This window comes from Narcine bancroftii, chromosome 1 (genome assembly GCF_036971445.1).
Source record: "Narcine bancroftii isolate sNarBan1 chromosome 1, sNarBan1.hap1, whole genome shotgun sequence".
Taxonomy (NCBI): domain Eukaryota; kingdom Metazoa; phylum Chordata; class Chondrichthyes; order Torpediniformes; family Narcinidae; genus Narcine; species Narcine bancroftii.
In genome coordinates, this window is record NC_091469.1 from 142,264,080 (window position 1) to 142,283,734 (window position 19,655).

The 19,655-nt window shown below is 43.2% G+C and overlaps 1 protein-coding gene across 1 annotated transcript in view; it reads left to right on the forward strand.

Moving 5' to 3' along the window:
• Nucleotides 1–2,178: 2,178 nt before the first annotated feature.
• The window catches only part of gpm6ab (glycoprotein M6Ab), a 316,222-nt gene continuing 298,745 nt past the window's right edge, over nt 2,179–19,655 (forward strand). Inside the window, exon 1 of the mRNA XM_069902258.1 lies at nt 2,179–2,445. Within this exon, the coding sequence (XP_069758359.1) occupies nt 2,409–2,445 (37 nt within the window). The 5' untranslated portion in view covers nt 2,179–2,408. The remainder of the gene's footprint in view (nt 2,446–19,655) is intronic.

The window sequence follows — 19,655 nt, forward strand, 5'->3', positions numbered from 1 at the left end:
GGTACCTTTATTAGACCTTTACTTTGAGCTTCCACCTATTAATTAGATTAAAATCTTGCCTATTATTCTGGTCGTATAATTTTCTAGGACACCATGCTTCAGATTGGAGAATGTCTCCTATGAGGCAAGGTCAACAGAGCTTGCGCTTTTCCCTTTGGAGCAAAGAAGGATGAGAGGTGACTTAATACAATGTAATGAGAGGCATCGATAGGGTGGATAGCCAGCACTTTTGGTCCTGGGGCAACAGTAGCACATTTATAGAGGGTGAGGGGAGAAAAGTTTAGTGGAGATGTCAGAAGCAAGTTTTTCTTTACACAAAGAATAATGGGTGACTGAAATGCATTGCTGTGGGTGGTGGTGGAGGCTGGTACCTTTTAAAATACTTTTAGAAATAGAGGGTTATGGGTGTAAGGTAGGGAAGGTTTTAATCCGTAGATCTCAATCTTTATTTCCACTCACTTAAATGATCCTTTACTAACCACAGACCACCTATGGCAAAGGATGCCATAGGTACACTGAGGTTAGTATGGGATTACTTAAGGTGGCATGTTAGTGGATAAAAAAAGGTTGAAAACCACCTTTAGATTGTTGAGTAGGTTTATATTGATCGGCATAATGTCTTGGGCCAAAGGGGCTCTACCGTGCTGCAATATTTTATTCTATAACCCCCTCTGATCCCTCTACTTGCCTCTTTTGCAGTCACAAGGAAAACCTTATCAAGCTTGAAACATGTGCCTGCTTCCAGGAGCACAAAGTCCAGGTAACTCTCCCACTCCCTCTGCTCTGTGATGTGCCCAACACTTGAAGCTCATCAACTGGAAACCAAAGTTCCATGAGCAAACAACTGCAGATCATGAATCACAAATGAGGTCCACTGGATGTTTTAGTATTGACTGAGTTAATTAAGTTTGGATTTCATTATTTTAAACAGGCACTCTTTCATGGCACTAAGGAATATGGTTTTTGGGGATGGGGGTGTGGCCTTGCCCATCAGAACATCTGTTGATGTAGAAACACTAAATCCCAATTTACACTTATCCTTGCCTTCCATGGGCATTATTTATTACCTTGGATTAAGCTAAAGAGAGTTTAAAGACTGTGCTTTAATCAGGGTGATCTTTCTCAACAGTACTGATTCTGTTGGCACCGGACACGTGATCTGGGCTCAGGTTGCTCGGACTAAACACAATCTGCTGGAGAAAATTAGCGTCAAGTCTTTCTGACCCGAAACGTACCCCATGCTTTCTCTCTCTCCCCCCTCCTCCACGGATGCTGCTCGACCCGCTGATTTTCAGATCGTGCTTCGCTTCAGACCCCAATACCTCCAACCACCCCATGCATCTTCAGCGTGGCCAGCCCAGTTCCAGATGGCGCCAGGTCACGTTCGCTGGGAATCAGACTGCGCTCCGCTCCCCCCAGGATCGTGTGTCGTCGTACCCCGCCCCACGGTGGAGAAATTTCCCACAAGTATTCTCTTCCAGAAAGTTTCACAAAAGTCTTTGCAGAATTCCCACGCTGGTGGCTGGCCCCTGTGCAAGTGGATATGTGGCCAGAGTCAGGGTGGTGGTGGGAGAGGCGGGGTGGGTGGTCCACATGATGGTGATATGCCTATAATGTCCTCATCAGTGGAGGAGAGACTGCGCTGTCCAACAGACAAGGTGCTCGCTGACCTGAGCAATGGGCATGTTATTTAAACCCAGCAAGAGGGTTCAAAGACGCCGGGGTAAAATTGATAGGTTTGTCAACCCAGAACCGCATTACTTGGTATTAGATTTCAAAGAAATCTAGCTTTGTTTTTCACTGTGAATGTGCGTGCCTTTATTTTATAAAATTAAAAGCAGATCCACACCCTGCGGGTTTTTGTTTTAAGAGAGCACTATAATCAAGTGGGTTCTCCCAATGCGGGAAGAGGGGGAGGTGAGTCGGTGGTCTTTCCTCGTGTTGGTGAAACACCCCTGCCAGCAAATGCTCCTTGCTAAAAGCCTCCCTGGCGTCCAATGCACCTAATATTCTGCACATACCCTCGTGCTTGGTTGAAATCATTTTTTTTTAACACACGCAGGAGCAAATCATTTCCAAGGAAGCATTTGTGTGTGTGAGTGTGTGCGCCAGGCACAGCTCAGAATTGTCCTGAATTGAGCGAGCTCAGTCGTTTGAAATAGATGCTTTGCAGTGGGACACAATGGTCAGCATTGAGAAGCAACATTGATCATCACGCAAGAGCAATTTGAATGAAATTACACTTGACAAGCAATCTCAAGGCTAAATCGAGGGGAGTGAGAGAGTAGGAGCCAAGCTCAGAGGACTTGCAAAGCTCGAAGACTTTTAAGAGAACCCCAAAGCTTCCAATTGAAGCTTTTGTTTATTTTTTTTTAATTCACAACCTCGAGGACTGTCGAGAGCCAGGAATGGAAGAGAATATGGAAGAAGGACAGACCCAGAAAGGTATTGTGGAATCAAAATGTAACAAAGGGCACAACTCTTCTCCTCCTCCCCTAACACCCCCCCCACTTCCCCCCCACTCCCCTCCCCCACTCCCCTCCCCCACCCCCCCACCCCCCCTCACCCCCCCCACTCCCCCTCCCCACTCCCCCCCCACTCCCCCTCCCCACTCCCTCCCCACTCCCCTCCAGTGCATTAACTTAGCATAGGGCATTTATAAGTAAACAGTGTTTCTGAGTCGATCCCTGTGATTTGGTTTGATCTCCGCTGCAAGTGTGTGTTGGGGGGCGGGGGGGATCAAAAAAGTGCCCGGCCTGGGCGTGTGCACGCGCGTGCATGTGAGGGTCCATCGACATGCGCGCTCCTTGAGTGGACATGAGCGTGGGTGGACATCCCTGTGTGGGGGGGGGGGGGGGCTCTGTGCGCTTCTGAGCATTGCTGCACTGTCTGTGGGCGTGCGCTTGTTTGCTTAGATGTGGGGGTGTTTTATTTCTCTCGCTCGGCATCCCTTTATGCAGATTTATTGCTGCAAAATTACTGATTTCAAACGGTGCAGAGTTCTTTGCAATAGCCATACTGGTAGAATCCTATCGCCACTGACTTTGTGAGCCCATCTAGTGCATGCTTGCTCATGCCTGGCAGGGCAGGTCAGCAGTGTCTGAATGTCAATGTTAAACGGTTACCATCTCATTTGTTTAATGTGACAGCGGATCTACAAAGTCAAGCATCTTTCCACTTAGGTGGAGTTGTGCCTGCCTTGTATCAGCCTAGCTCAACAGATTTCCCTGACATGTTTGTATACCTTCGTGAATGGGCAAACGTGTATTTCATCTGTATAGGTGAATGTGCATGTGGGTACAGATCTCCAGAAATTTGTTCTTCAATCACGTTCCCTGGTTCTACCTGGGGTTGTCATTTTTGCAGCTTTTTCTGATTCTCCGAATGAAAGACTTTATTTGTTTAAAAAATATTCTTGAAAAGAATGCTAGGCATGTAGTGTGCATTTTTACACCAGCTTTATTCTGGGCACCATCACCAGCCATATCATACTGTTGAATGCAGGGTGTCAACGAGCAGTGTGCTGGCTTTCTTTCTGCTCTCTCCCTCCATTGGGGATCCCTTCTGGACTGGAGACAAATAACTGAACGTGAGGTCCCTTCATCTCAACTTGGCATCGGACTTCTGTCTTCCTTAATTGATTCTTTGCCAGGGGGTGAAACACTCTGTCTAACTGTGCGGTGTACTGTCATTCGTGTGAAAGCTTTACATAAAGTGTAAACTGGGGTGATTGCAAGAGGGAATGGAATGGAAGAGACTAATGCTTCCACAGCTGCCATTTTGAGTCCTGGAATAATATAAATTTGCAGTCATTTTGTTTAAAATGTGTAGAAATATATATTTATGGTTACTGCAGTTGATGCAGAATCCATTTGCATGATCCCATCAATCATTTATCCTCCTTGAGCCAACAACTGCCATGCTCACTTATTAGATGCAACCCATCAAAGAAAAATAAGGCTTGATCAAACCACATTTATTACCTTGACTCATGTATCTGTCCGATATCAACAGTATATTTAAAAAAAGGGCACCGTCACCCCAGCGTATGCGTGCCAACCGCGTTCACCCTGCACAAAGTGGGATTTAATCGAGGGAAAGGTCTCCATTTTTGTAACTAAAGAGCGTTTATCTTGTGTGATCTTTTTTTAACCAAACTGTGTTGTATCTACTGAGATTAATGGTGGATGTACGTTCAGCAGGAGGGCGGATGCAAAACTAACTCAAACCTGGGATTTATCACCAGCTGTCATGAATAAGGTCCTTTAAAACTACTGTTCTTGGGCTTGTTTAAAGGGTAGTAGTTTCTAAACCTGTCAATGAGCAGCCATTTAAGCAACATGGAATTTCTTTCCAGGCCAGCAGCAAATAATTAATATTTACAAATAGCCATTTCATTTACAGAGCTGGTCTCTGTCAAACAGACATCATGTGTATTTCAGCATCTGCTTAAATTTAAGATACTCCTCTAGCATAGTCTGGAGAATGGGTTTGAATGCTGCATTATCACTGTTTATATTAAAGCCATTTTTGATAAATCAATTAATTTCAACTACATCTCAAAACTGAGATGTTATTCTCATTGGGATGTGGTGCTTGGTGCAATAGTTACAACACTGGATAAATAATCCATTGCCTAAACCAGCAATACATCTTCCACCATTCCCGCTGTGGAATTAAAAATTCATGTAGTTGTCTGGAGTTTAAAATCCAAATTGTCTTTGGCAATGATGAGCGCATTTCATTCATAAACGTGTGGAGCCTTCAGTTTAAACATTAAAGACATACAGTATATTGGGTCCGCCTAAGGACTAAGGACTACTCCTGCCTACAGCCCATACTGCCTAGAACTCAGTCAGTGACTGACATAACAATGGATGCTGTTGCACCATTGCTTGAGATCAAGAAAATTTGACTACTCCCTGAAGCAGTAAAGCCTTTAAAGATCACCCCCCCCCCCCCCCCTTTTTGGTTGGCATCTGTAGCCTAAATGATCGAGGACAATGCGAGGCTGTGCCCTTGAAAGGTCAGGGATCAGAAGTTCCCAGTCAAAAGTGCTGTTTCTGAGGAGAAAACTTAGTCTTCTCAATATGTGACTCCAAACCTACGATTTGCTTGGTTTTGGATGTGGTAATCAGATTGTGAAGAGTATTTCTGATGAAGGGTTCCGGCCCAAAACTATGACTCCCCAATGGATGCTGCATGACCTGCTGAGTTTTTTTCCAGCACTTTTATGTGTTGCAAAGAATAAACATGCCAAAAACATAATATGGAAGGAAACTCACCAAAATGCTGGAGAAACTCATCAGGTCTCCCAGAGTCCAAAGGAGGGAAAGATATATTCCCAACATTACGGGCTTGAGCCTTCTTCAAGGTATGAGCAAGCACCTCAATTAAAAAAGGCTGTGGGAGGAGGGGAGAAAGGAGAGGGGGAGGAGCACAGGCCAACAGGCACGGATAGGAGGACTGGAGAGGGACGGTGAGGATTGATGGGGGGGGGATGGGGTGTGGCTCTGTGAATTTAGAGCTGGAGGAAAGGAGACAGAGGGAAAGGGAAAGAGAGAGAATCAGAGTGAGAGAAAAGGAGATATAGGGATAGAGAAGAGGGGAGGGGTAGTTAATGGAAAATGGAGAAGTTGATGTTAATTCCATCTGGTTGGAAGGTGTCCAGACGGAAGATGAGGCATTGCTCCTCCAATTTCTGGATGGCCTCAGTCTGGCAGCATGTGAGACCACGAGCAGACTTGTTGGCACGGCAATGGGGAAGGGAATTGAAATGGGTGGCTAGGAAATGGAGGGCTTTTTACACACTGGCTTAGGTCCCGATCATAATTGGGTAATTATTACAAAAGATGTTGAACTGAGCCATTTACCTGTGTGGAGCGAGAGGAGTGGAGAAGCAAAAGGAGAGAAAATGCTGGGTCTCGAGCATGTGCAGCACAGTAGAGATGTTGATGGAGATGTCAGCAAAAGCTTTCCCTTCTTAATTGTATGAGCTGGAGTCGAACATTTCATACAAGGTTTAGTCGGGAGGGGATTTGTGAATAAAGGCTGGGGCTAATGCTTCCAGTGGAGGACGGAGATAGCATGGAGTGTTGGCGCTGCTGTTTATGAAATGGAAGGTGAAACCTGGGGTTTTTCTGCCTGTTTAGCCTTGCCAATCGTGAAATGAGTTACACCAGTGGCCTGTCCAATCCTCCAAGTATCTGTGAACGGCATTGTGTTTGAATTCTTGTTCTGCGAGTCCTCACTGTTCCTCATGCAATGAAGCTGTGCAAAATCAAAATCTGCTGCAAATTCTTACATGGTATATAGTTTAATCTTTGTTTTTAAAATGGGGGGCAGCACAGTTAGCGTAATGCTGTTATAGTGCCAGCAGCCCGGGCTCGAATCTGGTGCTGTTTGTAAAATGTTTGCACGTTCTCCCCATGGGTGCATGGGTTTCCTTCAGGTGCTCTGGTTTCCTCCTGCCCTTCGAAACGTGCTGGTGTTGCAGGTTAATTGGATGGCACGGGCTTGTGGGCTAAAAGAGCCCGTTACCCTGCTGTATGTCCAGCACTTGAATTTAATTTGAAATCTTGCAGTCCGAAAGCATGTGAGAGGCAAATTTAGGAATAACGATTCAAATGGTTTGGTCAAATAATTGGGCCATGAAGACAGAGGGGCTATTTGCATAGGGCTGCCTCAACCATACAAGGCTGGTTGGGTCCTTGTGCTTTGGAGGTGAATGGTCTCATAAAAAGTAGAATTGAAGTCACAAATTGAAAGAGAAACATGCCTCAACATATGAAAACTGTGCTTAAGTCTCAACTCATCAGGTCCACAGGAATCTGGGCGGGAAGACACGAAGACATAGAAACCAAGATCTGAAATGCGTACAGCACCTTAATGCTAAAAGGAAATCCCAAAACATGATGGGAGCACAAATCTGTGATTAGTCTTCATTGTAATCGCCAAGAAAAGGACACGGCGGGGTGGCCGAATCTCACCAGCACGCTTGTCAGGAAAATTTGCATCCTTGCCTTCTCATGGGCACGGTCTCTCACTGGCCTTGATCATTTGGGCTGCGGGTCCAAACCTAAAGGGGGCTGAGACATGAAGGATAGGGGAGCTGGGATTCGAGAGGGAGCTGAGGGGCAAGAAGGGCCGCCGATGGGCCTTGGGCCCTGGAAGTTTCCCGATCGTATCGGAGGTTTGGATCTGGAGCTCAGGATGCTGATGAACGTGGTCTGCGTGCCCGCAGGAGGATGCAGGTGTTGCGGAGGTGAATCCACAGACACTTGGTCACACTGAAGGGATTTTCTTTTGCTTCTCTCTCTCCGATTGTTAGGGGCGCCGCCGTGCAGTGCATCTGCTGGCTCTTTGTTTGCCTTGTGGCCTACAAGGTTAATTACGCATGTTACACTTGAATGCATTATTTGGCAATTAAAAGGACCTTGAACTTTAGCTTTGCTGCCTCAGAGAGTGGTCAAATTCATCTGATCACGGGTTATGCTACACCAGCATCATTTGCTGACTGAACCATAGTAGTAGGTAGTCTGTAGGCGGGAGTAGGGCCATAGGTAGTCCCAATATTCTTTGGCTTGGCTTCGCGGACGAAGATTTATGGAGGGGGTAAATGTCCACGTCAGCTGCAGGCTCGTTTGTGGCTGACAAGTCCGATGCGGGACAGGCAGACACGGTTGCAGGGGAAAATTGGTTGGTTGGGGTTGGGTGTTGGGTTTTTCCTCCTTTGCCTTTTGTCAGTGAGTCCCAATATATGGCTTTAACATTTAAGCCAATGGTTCCACGTATTTATGAAATTTCAACGCAACTGTGACCCCTATGGAAATCCTGGGGGAGTTTGAGCATCAGTGATTCTGTTTATTTTGTTGTAGTTGTATTTAAACTTGTCTTCCCGTCTTTCTGCCCAGATTCCTGTGGACTTGAGGAGTTGAGACTTGAGCACAGTTTACATTATGTATTAGGTTTGGCTGAGACTTCAGTTATGGTGAATAACTAACTGCATTATTCAGCAATCACAGCACATCCAAGTACTGTAGATGGGAACAATATAATTATTTTGTAATATAAAGTCACCCTCTGCTTGTTTGGATTGAAACCACTAAAAGAGCGAACGAGGATATGTGTTGGACTCTAAGCCACTTGCATAGCATGAATTAACAATCAGAACCTCTCCCTCAAAAGAGGATCTGAAGAGATTCCTTTATTTTGCAAAGATGTTAGCAGATATTGGGCTCCTTCCCCTCCCCTTTCCTCCCTCCGCCCTCCTCTCCTCCTCTGCCCCCTCCCCCTATCTCCCCACACTCACTACCTCTCCCTCCACATTTTAATTCAGGCACCTGCCTATTTCAGGAAATTCTTATTTGGTACCGCCACGTAGGTTCGTATTATTCACAAACATTAAATTACTGCAATATGCCACGAGACAGAAAGTGATTATAAATATAAAAAAGATTGGTAACTAAATATTCATTGTTGTAGTTGGGGCATGAAAAAAATATCATGCTTTAATTGATGATTTTGTGCTCCCGGATATTTTATGGTCAGCATGAGGGTAATACAGGGAGGTTCAAAAGCTTAACTGATAATGGGGGGAAAAAAAACTGTTCTTGAATCTAGAGGTGCTGGTCTTCATGCACCTCTGCCTGATCAAGGGGCCAGAACTGAAGCATTGGTTAATCTTTACTTCCCTTGGATGCTGCGTGACCTGCTGAGTTTCTCCAGCATGTTTGTATACACAGGACATTACAGGCCCTTCGGCCTGCAATGTTGTGATGACCTATTCAAACCTACTCAACAATCTAAACCTTCCCTACCTCGCACCCATAACCTTCTATTTTTTTTTTTAATTTGCATCCATATGCCTGTCTAAGAATCTCTTAAGCCTCCCAAATGGCAGAAAATATCAGGCATTTGTCCATGAGAAGAATTGAAGCTAATCTGCTCACTTCGCTGTGATGTTATTTGCATGCTTGGGCATAGGTAACTATATGTGCCCATTAACTAAATCACCTTTGGGAAGAGGGAAAATTCATTGAGCACAAATTAGAAATCGCCATGAGGAATGAAGGTGTTTCATAATTCCCCACAACGTAGATGAGATGAGAATTTATACATAAGAACAATGAACAGATGTGCCAAAATTCTTAGATGATGCAGCCACACAGGTATATATGATCCACAAACAACAAGAGATTAATTAAATTACTTCAATATACCACGAGACAGAAAAAGATCATAAATATAAAAAAGATAGGTAACTAAATATTCATTGTTGCAGTTGGGACATGAAAAAAGTATCATGCTTTACTTGTGCAGATGGATGTTTTGGTGCTCCAGGATATTTTATGGTCAGCATGAAGGTAATACAGGGAGGTTCAAAAGCTTAACCGATGATGGGATTGTTAACATGGTAATGGGGATCCTTTATGATATTGGCTGACTTCTTGAGTTAGCATCTTGTCTTCAATGGACTGGAGGACGTAGGAGAAGGACATTCTTCCCATTGTTTCTCTGCTGGCTTTCAGTGACCCCATCAATTCCCATCTCCTCACTAATTTCCCTGTGGCCTATTCCGCCTCATTTGCTGATCAACTTCTCCCTGATTCTCCAATGGCTCATCGATATCAGGAATAACTTGTAGCATCCAATTAACTTTCCAACCTGTGAGTGGGAGGAAGCCCAAGGTTCCCAGTGGCATGAGGAGAACGTGTAAACTCCACAGAGGCAGTACCAGAGGTCAAGATCTAATCTGAATGGGTGAGAATTGAGAAACAATTGAGCTCAGTGCTGTCCACCTTATAAGTGTTTGTATGCATTATGCCCTTAATGTAGCATAAATGTCAATGCTTTATAGGATCATTATCAAGAAATATGTGATGATCGGGCCATATTTGAAGGTGAGTGGTAGTTTTTCAAAAGTAACAGAAGACAAGGAGAGTGAAGGTGGATCATCCAAGAGAATATTTGACTATTCCGCCCAGGGTGAAGTTTCATGGGAGAAATCCAGAATTTGGGGTCCTGGACATTGCGCTGCCAGTAGGATAAACAATGGAAATTGGTGGTGGCTGGAATTCGAGATGTCCAAATTTCTACAGAATGCAACCAATTACTGGTTTGGCCCGAGTGTTGGAGTGGCATCAAGGCTCGATTCATTCTATCTGGCAGGATAGAAGGTGTGGCTCTGGATGCTGGAAGGAAAAGTGGCCCTTGGTGAGAAAGGGAGTCATTGAGCTATGTCCACATGCAAAGTAACTTTGATAATATTAGAGCATAGAACAGGACAGCTAAGGAGCAGATTCTTTGGCCCACAGTGGCTGTGCCAAACATTGACTCCAAGTCGAACTAATACTATCTGCCTCCATACCCTGCAGATTCATGTTCCTGTCTAAATGTCTCTTCACTATCGCAATTATATGCTTCCAACACCTCTCTGCACCGTACTGTTCTATGGTTCTAATCTCCTGTTAACCTCAGTTCAAGCAACTCAGTAGAAGCATGCTGGGACTCTTTCAGGTTTTGGTTTATTATCGTCTGACCGCACATATACAAACAGATGAAAGTGCTTTTCTCTGGATTCCTGCCATCACAAATGTGCACGAGGCTGGGAAAAGGGGCAGTTAGCAGGTGCACAGTAGAGTGGTCATGTAAACGCTTGTGATACAATGCAAAGACATGGACAGCGGAGAAGTATTTTTGAGTTTGAGTTCCATGATGGCAGCTTAGTAATGTAAATTCAAAACATTTTTACTACGTTAAGGGCATTCTACGAGTGTACGAGTCACCTTCACCCTCCTTGTCTTCTGTTACTTCTGCCAGTTGCGTAGAAACATGTGTAAAGTGGACAGCACCAAACCTTGGTTTTGATCCTGACCTCTGGCACTGTCTCTGTGGAGTTTGCATGTTCTCTTCATGCCACTCAGAGCATATGGTGAATCATGGCTTAATTCATTGCTAATCTACAGGTGGGTTTGAATGAAGTTAATGATCAACTGTAATTAAATGAACTTTCCTCAGATGTGTAAATTAATCGGCATCCACCTATAAGCTGTCTCAAAGTGCTGAAAAGAAAAATGTGGTCCAATTCATGTTTCATGATGAAATGCATTTGATTCAATTATGAAAAAATTTAATGTTAATGGAATATGATTCTTCCAGTCCTTCTTTGCATACAGTGAACAATCATGGGGAAACCAATCTTTTTGTTTACACATATTATAATGCAGACGATGCTGGGTTCACCGCTGAATCTCTCAATGCTTTCATTCTCACTTGGGAGGAATGGTCAAATATTCCTCTTGGATGAGGGCCCATCTTGACTCTCTGCAAAGATCTGAACCCTGCTGTCTGTTCAAATCTGCTGCTGTCTGTGAGGAGTTTGTACACTTTCTCCTTGATCTCTGGGTGCTCTGGTTTCCTTCCACGTTGCAAAGATATCCGGGCTTAGGAGGTTAATTGGTCACATGGGTGTATTTGGGCAACATGGGCTCATGAGCCTGAAGGGCCTGTTACTGTGCTGGATCTCTAAATTAAAAATTAACTTAAATACCTGCCTCCTTTAATGTATCCATCTGATCAAGCTTTTGGTCACTTGTCCTAACGTCATCTTGCATTTCGGACTTGGTCTGATAATTCTCACTGCACAGTGCCTTGCCGGATTTAGCCACACCAGAGGTATTAAATAGGAGCAAGTTTGACTCTAGTTGTTTAGTAGCCTCACTCATTGAATAAACTGAGTTCCAGCATTTTATGTCGTGAGCCACATTTCATTTTTCATTAACAAACAAATCTCCCGTCCTATTTTGAGCTGCTGTTAATGTTTTATTGGCATTGAGAAGTAAGATGGGAATTAAATATGTTCTCTGTTCAATCCTTGCGTCTGATGAAGACAACAGAAGGTGAGGGAGTGATGGCCATTAGACTGTAGTCTCAAATACCTTGTCAAGGAAGAACCAAAGTTCAAACCTCTTGGGAGTATGACTCTCCTTCAAAATTTACCCCCTTACCTTAAACCTATGCCCTGTATTTGACATTTCCAATTTGACTATCTACGTCTCTCGTAATTTTATGTACTTCTATTGCATTGCTTCACAGCTTCCAATGCTTCCAAATTTGTCTAACCTGTCCACTTGTTGACCACTCTCCACTCCACATCAATGGAGAGAGTGGAAAGCATCAAATTCCTTGGTGTTCATATAACAAATGACCTATCCTGGACCGACAACACCTCATCATTAGACAGGAAGATGAAACAGCGCCTACACTTCTTAAGGAAGAGGAGGAGGGCAAGGCCCATACAATATTTTATAGGAGCACAAATGAGAGTATCTTGTCTGACTGCATCATTGCGTGGTGTAGCAGGTGCAAAGCATCAGACTGGAAGTCAATACAGAAGATCATCAAAGCATCCGAGAAGGTCACTGGGATTTCCCTTTCCTCTATTGATGGCATTCACCAGGAAGATTGCTTCAAAGTATTATTGAGTGCTCTTTTCAAACATCACACAGTATCCTTGACTTTACTAATAGCAGGAAGGAGGTTTAGGAGCGTGAAAATCAGGACTACCAGGCTGGGAAGTAGCTTGTTCTCTCAGCCTGTGTGATTGGAAACAAGGGAAGGCTTTTTAAGCATCAAAATAATGTTTAATTCTCACCAAAACCAACCCGAACAAAATAAGATAAATCCAACACCAAAAACTCAAAATTCTCCTCGGAGGTTTTTCCAAAATTCCAATTTTTTTTTCCAACATGTGACGTCAGTTCGGCTCTGAAAAAAAAATTGGATAACGGAGATTTTCTGATTGTTTCGGATATCCTCATTTATCCAAAATTTTTTGGATGTTAATTTGGCTTTGAAATATTTTTGGATAAATGAGGATTTATGATATTTCTGAAATCCTTAGCTATCCAAAAAAAAAAAATTGAAAGCCGAACAGACGTCAATCCCAAGTCCAAAAAATTTCGGATAACTGAGGATTTCAGATGATCCAATTTCGGATAAGTAGAGTTGTACTGTAACTATTTCAAAACATTTATATATATTTAATTTTTATGTTATAACTTTGCTTGTTTGTGTGATTATTAATGCTATATATTGTATGTGTGTGCATCTTGATCTTGAGAAATGGTGTTTAATCTGGTTGTAATCAGTTGGCAACAATCCTGAATTTGACGTGCTCTCATCTGACAACATCTTAGTTAACCTCTTTTGCACCTTCTCCAAATTCTTCACATCTTGTGTACAATGCGACAACGAAAACTCCAAAGATTTTTCAGCCACAATGTGACTTCTGAATATTTATACTTAATGCCCCAAAACTGATGAAGGCAAGTGTGATTGATGGCTTTTTAAAGACCCTATCCACATTTATTCTTACTTTCGGGGAGTTAGGGACTTGCACCCCAAGATCCTTCTGCATGTCATTGGCTTTGCCATTTGCTGCATACTGTCCTTTCGCATTTGACTTCCAAAAATGCGTCACTTCATGCTTGTCCAGTGTGGTCCACTACCAGTAACCATCAAAACTAGGGAGAGGGAACAGTAAACAGAAGAACCTTGCTGATACGGATCCAGATATAGGAATGGTGGGAAGGGAGAGGTGGCTCGACCTTTATGGCCCAAGACCACGGGGGAGGAGTCATAAGGTATGAGTCATCAGTGGGCGGGCCAGCTCCATATATACAGTAACCAAAATAACTATATACAATGGAGGAAACATATCACCACATCCAGTTTAATCACCATCTGCCGTTTCTCAGCCCAAATCTCCAAATGATCTGCATTTTGCTACATCCTTTAACAATCTACCCTGCCATCTACAATGCACCAATTTTCTTGTCATCTATAAATTCATTAATTCCTTTAAATGACACTTCCTGTGATGAGATGAAACTCGGGTCTCTAGATCAAATAAGTCCCATCTTCAGAGCACCAGCAGTAACGAGTGACATTGCAACCAAAACTTTGCCGATTTTATCTACTATAATCCTAATAAGTGAAATATTTGAATTTTGCATCCTTATGAATGTTTAGGATTGAGCTCTGAATATATGTCTGTTTGCTGCTTTTGAGCCATTACCTTACTGCCACATTTGTCAATCGGTTAAGACACATCCAATTAAAAGAATTGCTCCCAGGCATTTACTTGAGTGTATTGATAGTCTGTGGATAATTTGCATAACCTGCATTTGACACAGAACAGCTCAATTACAGCTGAATAATCATTGAATATTGGTTTGAAAGTAGCTTGCTGCTGTATTGGTACACAGAAGAAAGGGGTTGTATTGGAAACCTTGCATTTTGATCCACTGGGCAGCGTAAGGTTGATAGCATCTGGAACTTGCGTTTCAAAGGCTGGTTTCCAGCAAGTGCATACAAAGCAGAGGCTTGGGCCTCACAACACTTGATGTGGACCGTTGCTATAGCGACAACCCAAATTTGAGACACGGTCAAAGCTCTTCTTCGTGACGATTGCCAACGGCCCATGATAATGAGACATTACATTGTACCCCATGTTTCCCTGAAAATAACCCCACTTGCTGACATTATAAAGAAAAGGTGGCTGTGGAATTCAGCTCCTGGAAGGTATTGGAATAATGTTGCTGAAGAGCATTCATTGATGTTTAACAGTTTCCTTGTAACTCAAACCATAAAGATAAAGGTGGAATACATATGTAGTCTGCCTCCCTGGTAATTAGCATATAGAAGAAACATATGGAAATTGTTATCTTCCTACATAACACGCTGTGCCAGGCTTGCACTTCTCCACGAGTCCAGATGGGTGGGAAGCTCTTTGAAGAGTTTACCTAATTTTATGGTTGCGCAAAGAACTGCCACCATTGAAAAGAAGATACAGAAGCCTGAAATCCAGCATCAAGAACAGTTTTTATCCAATGCCTATCAACTTGCACCTCCCCTTAGAACATCAATTATAAACTGTGCCAGCACCACAAAAAGACCTTTTCTGCACAATTTAAACACTTTTTTCTTGCACTTCCCAAAATTATAAATGTTTATTATCCATTAATTATATTTATGATTTCTTTCTGAACTGGAGTGATTTAACATGTGCTATTGTTGCAAATGTACTTGCTTGGCTGCAGCAAGTAAGAACATTGCGGCATATATGCATGTGTATGACAGTAAATTCAGTATCGCAATACTTCCAGGTAATTCAGAATGAGCACTTACATTTCCTGTATCTACACTTCCCTATTCCCTCTCTCAGATCCCACTGTTCTCTTACAATATATACCTCAAAACCTACACTCCATTCATTCCAAACAAAATGCCAAACATTTCCTTTTTGGGGTCTCTGCGAGATGACATTTTATAATGTTCTGGATGGTGCCTTTGTAATGTTGAAGGTATTTGTCAGTACAGGCTGTTGCCGATTTTTGGACTCGGTGTTCCAGTAATGGGTTGTTGCGGTTGTTTGCAGTTGTTGTTGCAGAGTGATGCAGTGTTGCATTTGTAGGAGCTGGTTTAGAAGCGTGCAGCAGTGCTGCAGTTGTTTACAGCTAGTGTTGCAGTGAGGGGATGTTGCAGTTGTTTGGGGCTGGTATTGCAGAGTGATGGGGTATTGCGGTTGTTTGGGGCTGGTGTGGCAGTGAGGGTGTTATGCAGTTGTTTAGGGCTGGTATTGCAGAGTGATGGGGTATTGCGGTTGTTTGGGGCTGGTGTGGCAGTGAGGGTGTTATGCAGCTGTTTGGAGCTGGTGTTGCAGAGTGATGGGGTGCTGCAGTTGTTTGGGGCTGATGTGGCAGTGAGGGTGTTATGCAGTTGTTTGGGGCTGGTGTTGCAGTGATGGGATGTTGCAGTTGTTTGGGGCTGGTGTTGCAGAGTGTGGCAGTGTTGCAGAGTGATGCGGTGTTGCAGTTGTTTCGGGCCAGTGTTGCAGTGAGGAGGAGTTGCAGGTGTTTGGAACCGATGTTGCAGAGTGATGGGGTGTTGCATTTGTTTGGAGCCAGTGATTAAAAGTGGTGTTGTTTAGTGATGGGGTGCTGCACATGTTTAAGACAATAAGACCACAAGACAGAGGAACAGAAATAGGTGATTCAACCCATTAAATCTGCCCCACAATTTAATTATGAGGTGAACCATGTCACCACTCAGTCCCACACCTCGGTCTTCTCTCCATAAGTTTTGATGCCCTGTCCTACACGCTGCTTGAGGCAACAAATTCCACAGATTTGCCTCTCTCTGGCTGAATAAACTCCTCCACATCACTGTTCTAAGCATACACCCTTTAATCTTGAAGTTATGCCCGTTGTCCTGAACTCCCCCACCACGGGAAACTATTTTTTACATTTACTCTGCATGTGCCTTTCAACATTTGAAATGTTTTAATGAGATCCCCTTTGTTCTCCAAGATTCCATCGAGTACAGGCCAAGAGCTGTCAAACACTTCTCATATGATAACCATTTCATTCCCAAATTCAACTTTGTGATCCTCCAATGAAGCCTCTCCAACATCAGCACATCCTTTCTTAAATTGTAACAACCATCATTCTGCAACATCAAGGTGCAGTTGGTTGGAGCTGGTGTTGCAGAGTGAAGGTGTGTGGCAGTTGTTACGAGCGGTAAAGTAGAGTGATAGGATGTTGCAGTTGTTTGGATCCTGTGTTGCAGTGAGGGTCATTGCAGTTGTTCGGAACCGGTCTTGAAGTGAAGGGTTATTGCATTTGTTTGAAGATGGTGTTGCAGTGAGAGAATGTTGCAGTTGTTTCGATCCAGTGTTGCAGAGTCATGGGGTGTTGCAGTGAGAGTTGTTGCAGTTGTTTGAAGCTGGTGTTGCAGTGAGGGTTGTTGCAGTTGTTTGGGGGCAGTCTTGCAGTGAAGGGTTGTTGCATTTGTTTGAAGATGGTGCTGCATTGAGCGAATGTAACAGTCGCTTGGATCCAGTGCTGCAGAGTGATGTGGTGTGGCAGTGAGGGGTGTTGCAATTGTTTGGAGCTGGTGTTGCAGTGAGGGTTTGTTAAGAGCCCAGTGGAATCCAAAACCCAGTAGCAATAGAAATTCACCAAGACAAATAGTTACTTAAACAAAAGTTACTATTAATTATTTAAAACATAAAAACAGGATCAAACTCTAACTTATTACTTTTAACTTAACCCCCTTCTAATTCTAAGCACACATGTATGTAATCTGTGTGTAAGTTCAGAAAAGTTCTTCAATTCACAGTCCAATCACACTTCTCACTCCTCCAAGTTCACTGGTTGCAGGCAGTTATGTACTGTGCACATAATTTAACATTTATGAATTTCACCAGGCTTTGGTGCTTGAAAGGTAAATGGTTACTGCTCAGGAAGGTTCTTGTTGGTTTTCAGAAAGAGATTTGTTGCTTGTTGGACACCCACAGCTGATTCCTTCTGATCAGCCACTTCATTATCTTGCTGAAGAAACTTGCCCCAACAGGGTTGTCTTTCAGGTCACCACAGAGTTCCTTTTTGTTTCCATTATTTCAAGTGAAATATTATATGGCCAGCCATCACCTTTTGTATGGACCACAAGGGGCAAACCTGTCTTCAAAATGGGGTTTTTCCCACAAGTTTGTCAGCTTGTCCTGTTCCAGTCCCAGCTACTGCTGCTAAACTGTAGAACTGAATTCCTTCTCTCTCTCTCTCTCTCTCTCACTCAGAAAAAAACACATGACCCTCTTAGAACAGCCAACTACACTCAGACAGAGTGCAGCTCCGGACCTAATCTTGTGAGTTTATTCATCTTTTACTTTAAAGACAATATCCCATTATTCCACAGCATGTCCGATTAACACCTACTTGTGAAGTCCTGATAGGCATCCTTCAAAGTTTTTGCAAAGGCACCAGGAGCCTGGACTGTATGTCTTGAGCCAAGCTCTTGCACTTTAAATCAGATCCATTCTGAAGTGTTTATATTTGCTTGTGACCTACACTGAAAACCCCACAAAATTTATCTCCTTTAAAATATATATATACAAAATAAAATAAAACATAATCTGTCACATGTTGTTGCTGTTGTTTGAAGCTGATGTTGCAGTGAGAGAATGCTGCAGTTGTATGGATCCAGTGTTGCAGAGTGATGGGGTGTTGCAGTTGTTTGAAGCCAGTGATGAAGTGAGGGGAGTTGAAGGTGTTTGCAGCTGGTGTTGCAATGAGACAATGTTGCAGTTTTTTTGGATAGAGTATTACAGTGATGTGTTGCAGTTATTTGATGCTGGTGTTGCAATGAGAGAATGTTCCAGTTTTTATTTTGGATCCAGTATTACAGTGATGTGTTGATGCAGTTGTTTGTTGCCATTGTTGCAATGAGAGAATGTTACAGTTTTATTCGATAAAGTATTAGAGTACTGTGTTGTTGCGGTCGGCTGGTGCTGGTGTTGCGATGAGAGAAAGTTGCAATTTTTTGGATCCAGTGTTACAGTGATATGTTACATAGGAACATAGGAACATAGGAAGTAGGAACAGGAGTAGGCCAAAAATGGCCCATTGAGCCTGCTCCGCCATTCAATACGATCATGACTGATCTAATTTATGACCTAACTCCACCTACCTGCCTTCTCCCCATATCCCCTAATTCCTCTATCATGTAAAAATTTATCTAACCAAATTTTAAATATGTTTACTGAGGTAGCCTCAACCATTTCCCTGGTTAGAGAATTCCAAAAATTCACTACTCTCTGGGAAAATCTATTTTTCCTCATCTCTGTCCTAAATCTACTCCCCCGAATCTTGAGACTGTGTCCTCTCGTTTTAGTTTCCCAGGCCAGCTCAAAAAACCTTCCTACATCTATCCTATCCATACCCTTCATAATCCTATATGTTTCTATAAGATCTCCTCTCATTCTTCTGAACTCAAGCGAATACAATTCTAGACGATTTAATCTTTCATCATAAGTCAACCCCTTCATCCTAGGGATCAACCTAGTAAACCTCCTCTGGACGGTCTCCAAAGCCAGTATATCCTTCCTCAAATATGGAGACCAGAACTGGACACAGTACTCCAGGTGCGGCCTCACCAGTACCTTGTACAGTTGCAACATTACCTCCCTACTCCTGAATTCAATTCCTCAAGCGATGAAGGCCAACATTCCATTTGCCTTCTTAATAACCTGCTGCACCTGCAACCTAACTTTTTGCGATTCATGCACAAGCACTCCCAAGTCCCTCTGCACAACAGCATGCTGTAGTTTTTCACCCTTTAAATAATATTCAGCTCTTTTATTTTTCTTGCCAAAGTGGATAACCTCACACTTACTAACATTGTACTCCATCTGCCAGACCTTTGCCCACTCAACCAGCTTAACTATATCCCTCTGCAGACTCTCCACATCCTCATTACAATTTGCTCTTCCACTCAATTTGGTGTCATCCACAAACTTGGCTGCACCATATTTTGTTCCATCCTCCAAGTCATCAATGTAAATGATGAACAGTTGTGGGCCTAACACTGACCCCACTTACCACTCTCTGCCAACCTGAAAAACTCCCATTTATCCCGACTCTCTGCCTCCTGTCAGACAACCAATTTTCAATCCAGGCCAATATACTTCCGCGGACTCCACTTTCCTGTAACTTACTGATAAGTCTCTTGTGCGGCACCTTATCAAACGCTTTCTGGAAATCCAAATATACATCAACCTGTTCCCCTCTATCCACAGCACCCATTATATCCTC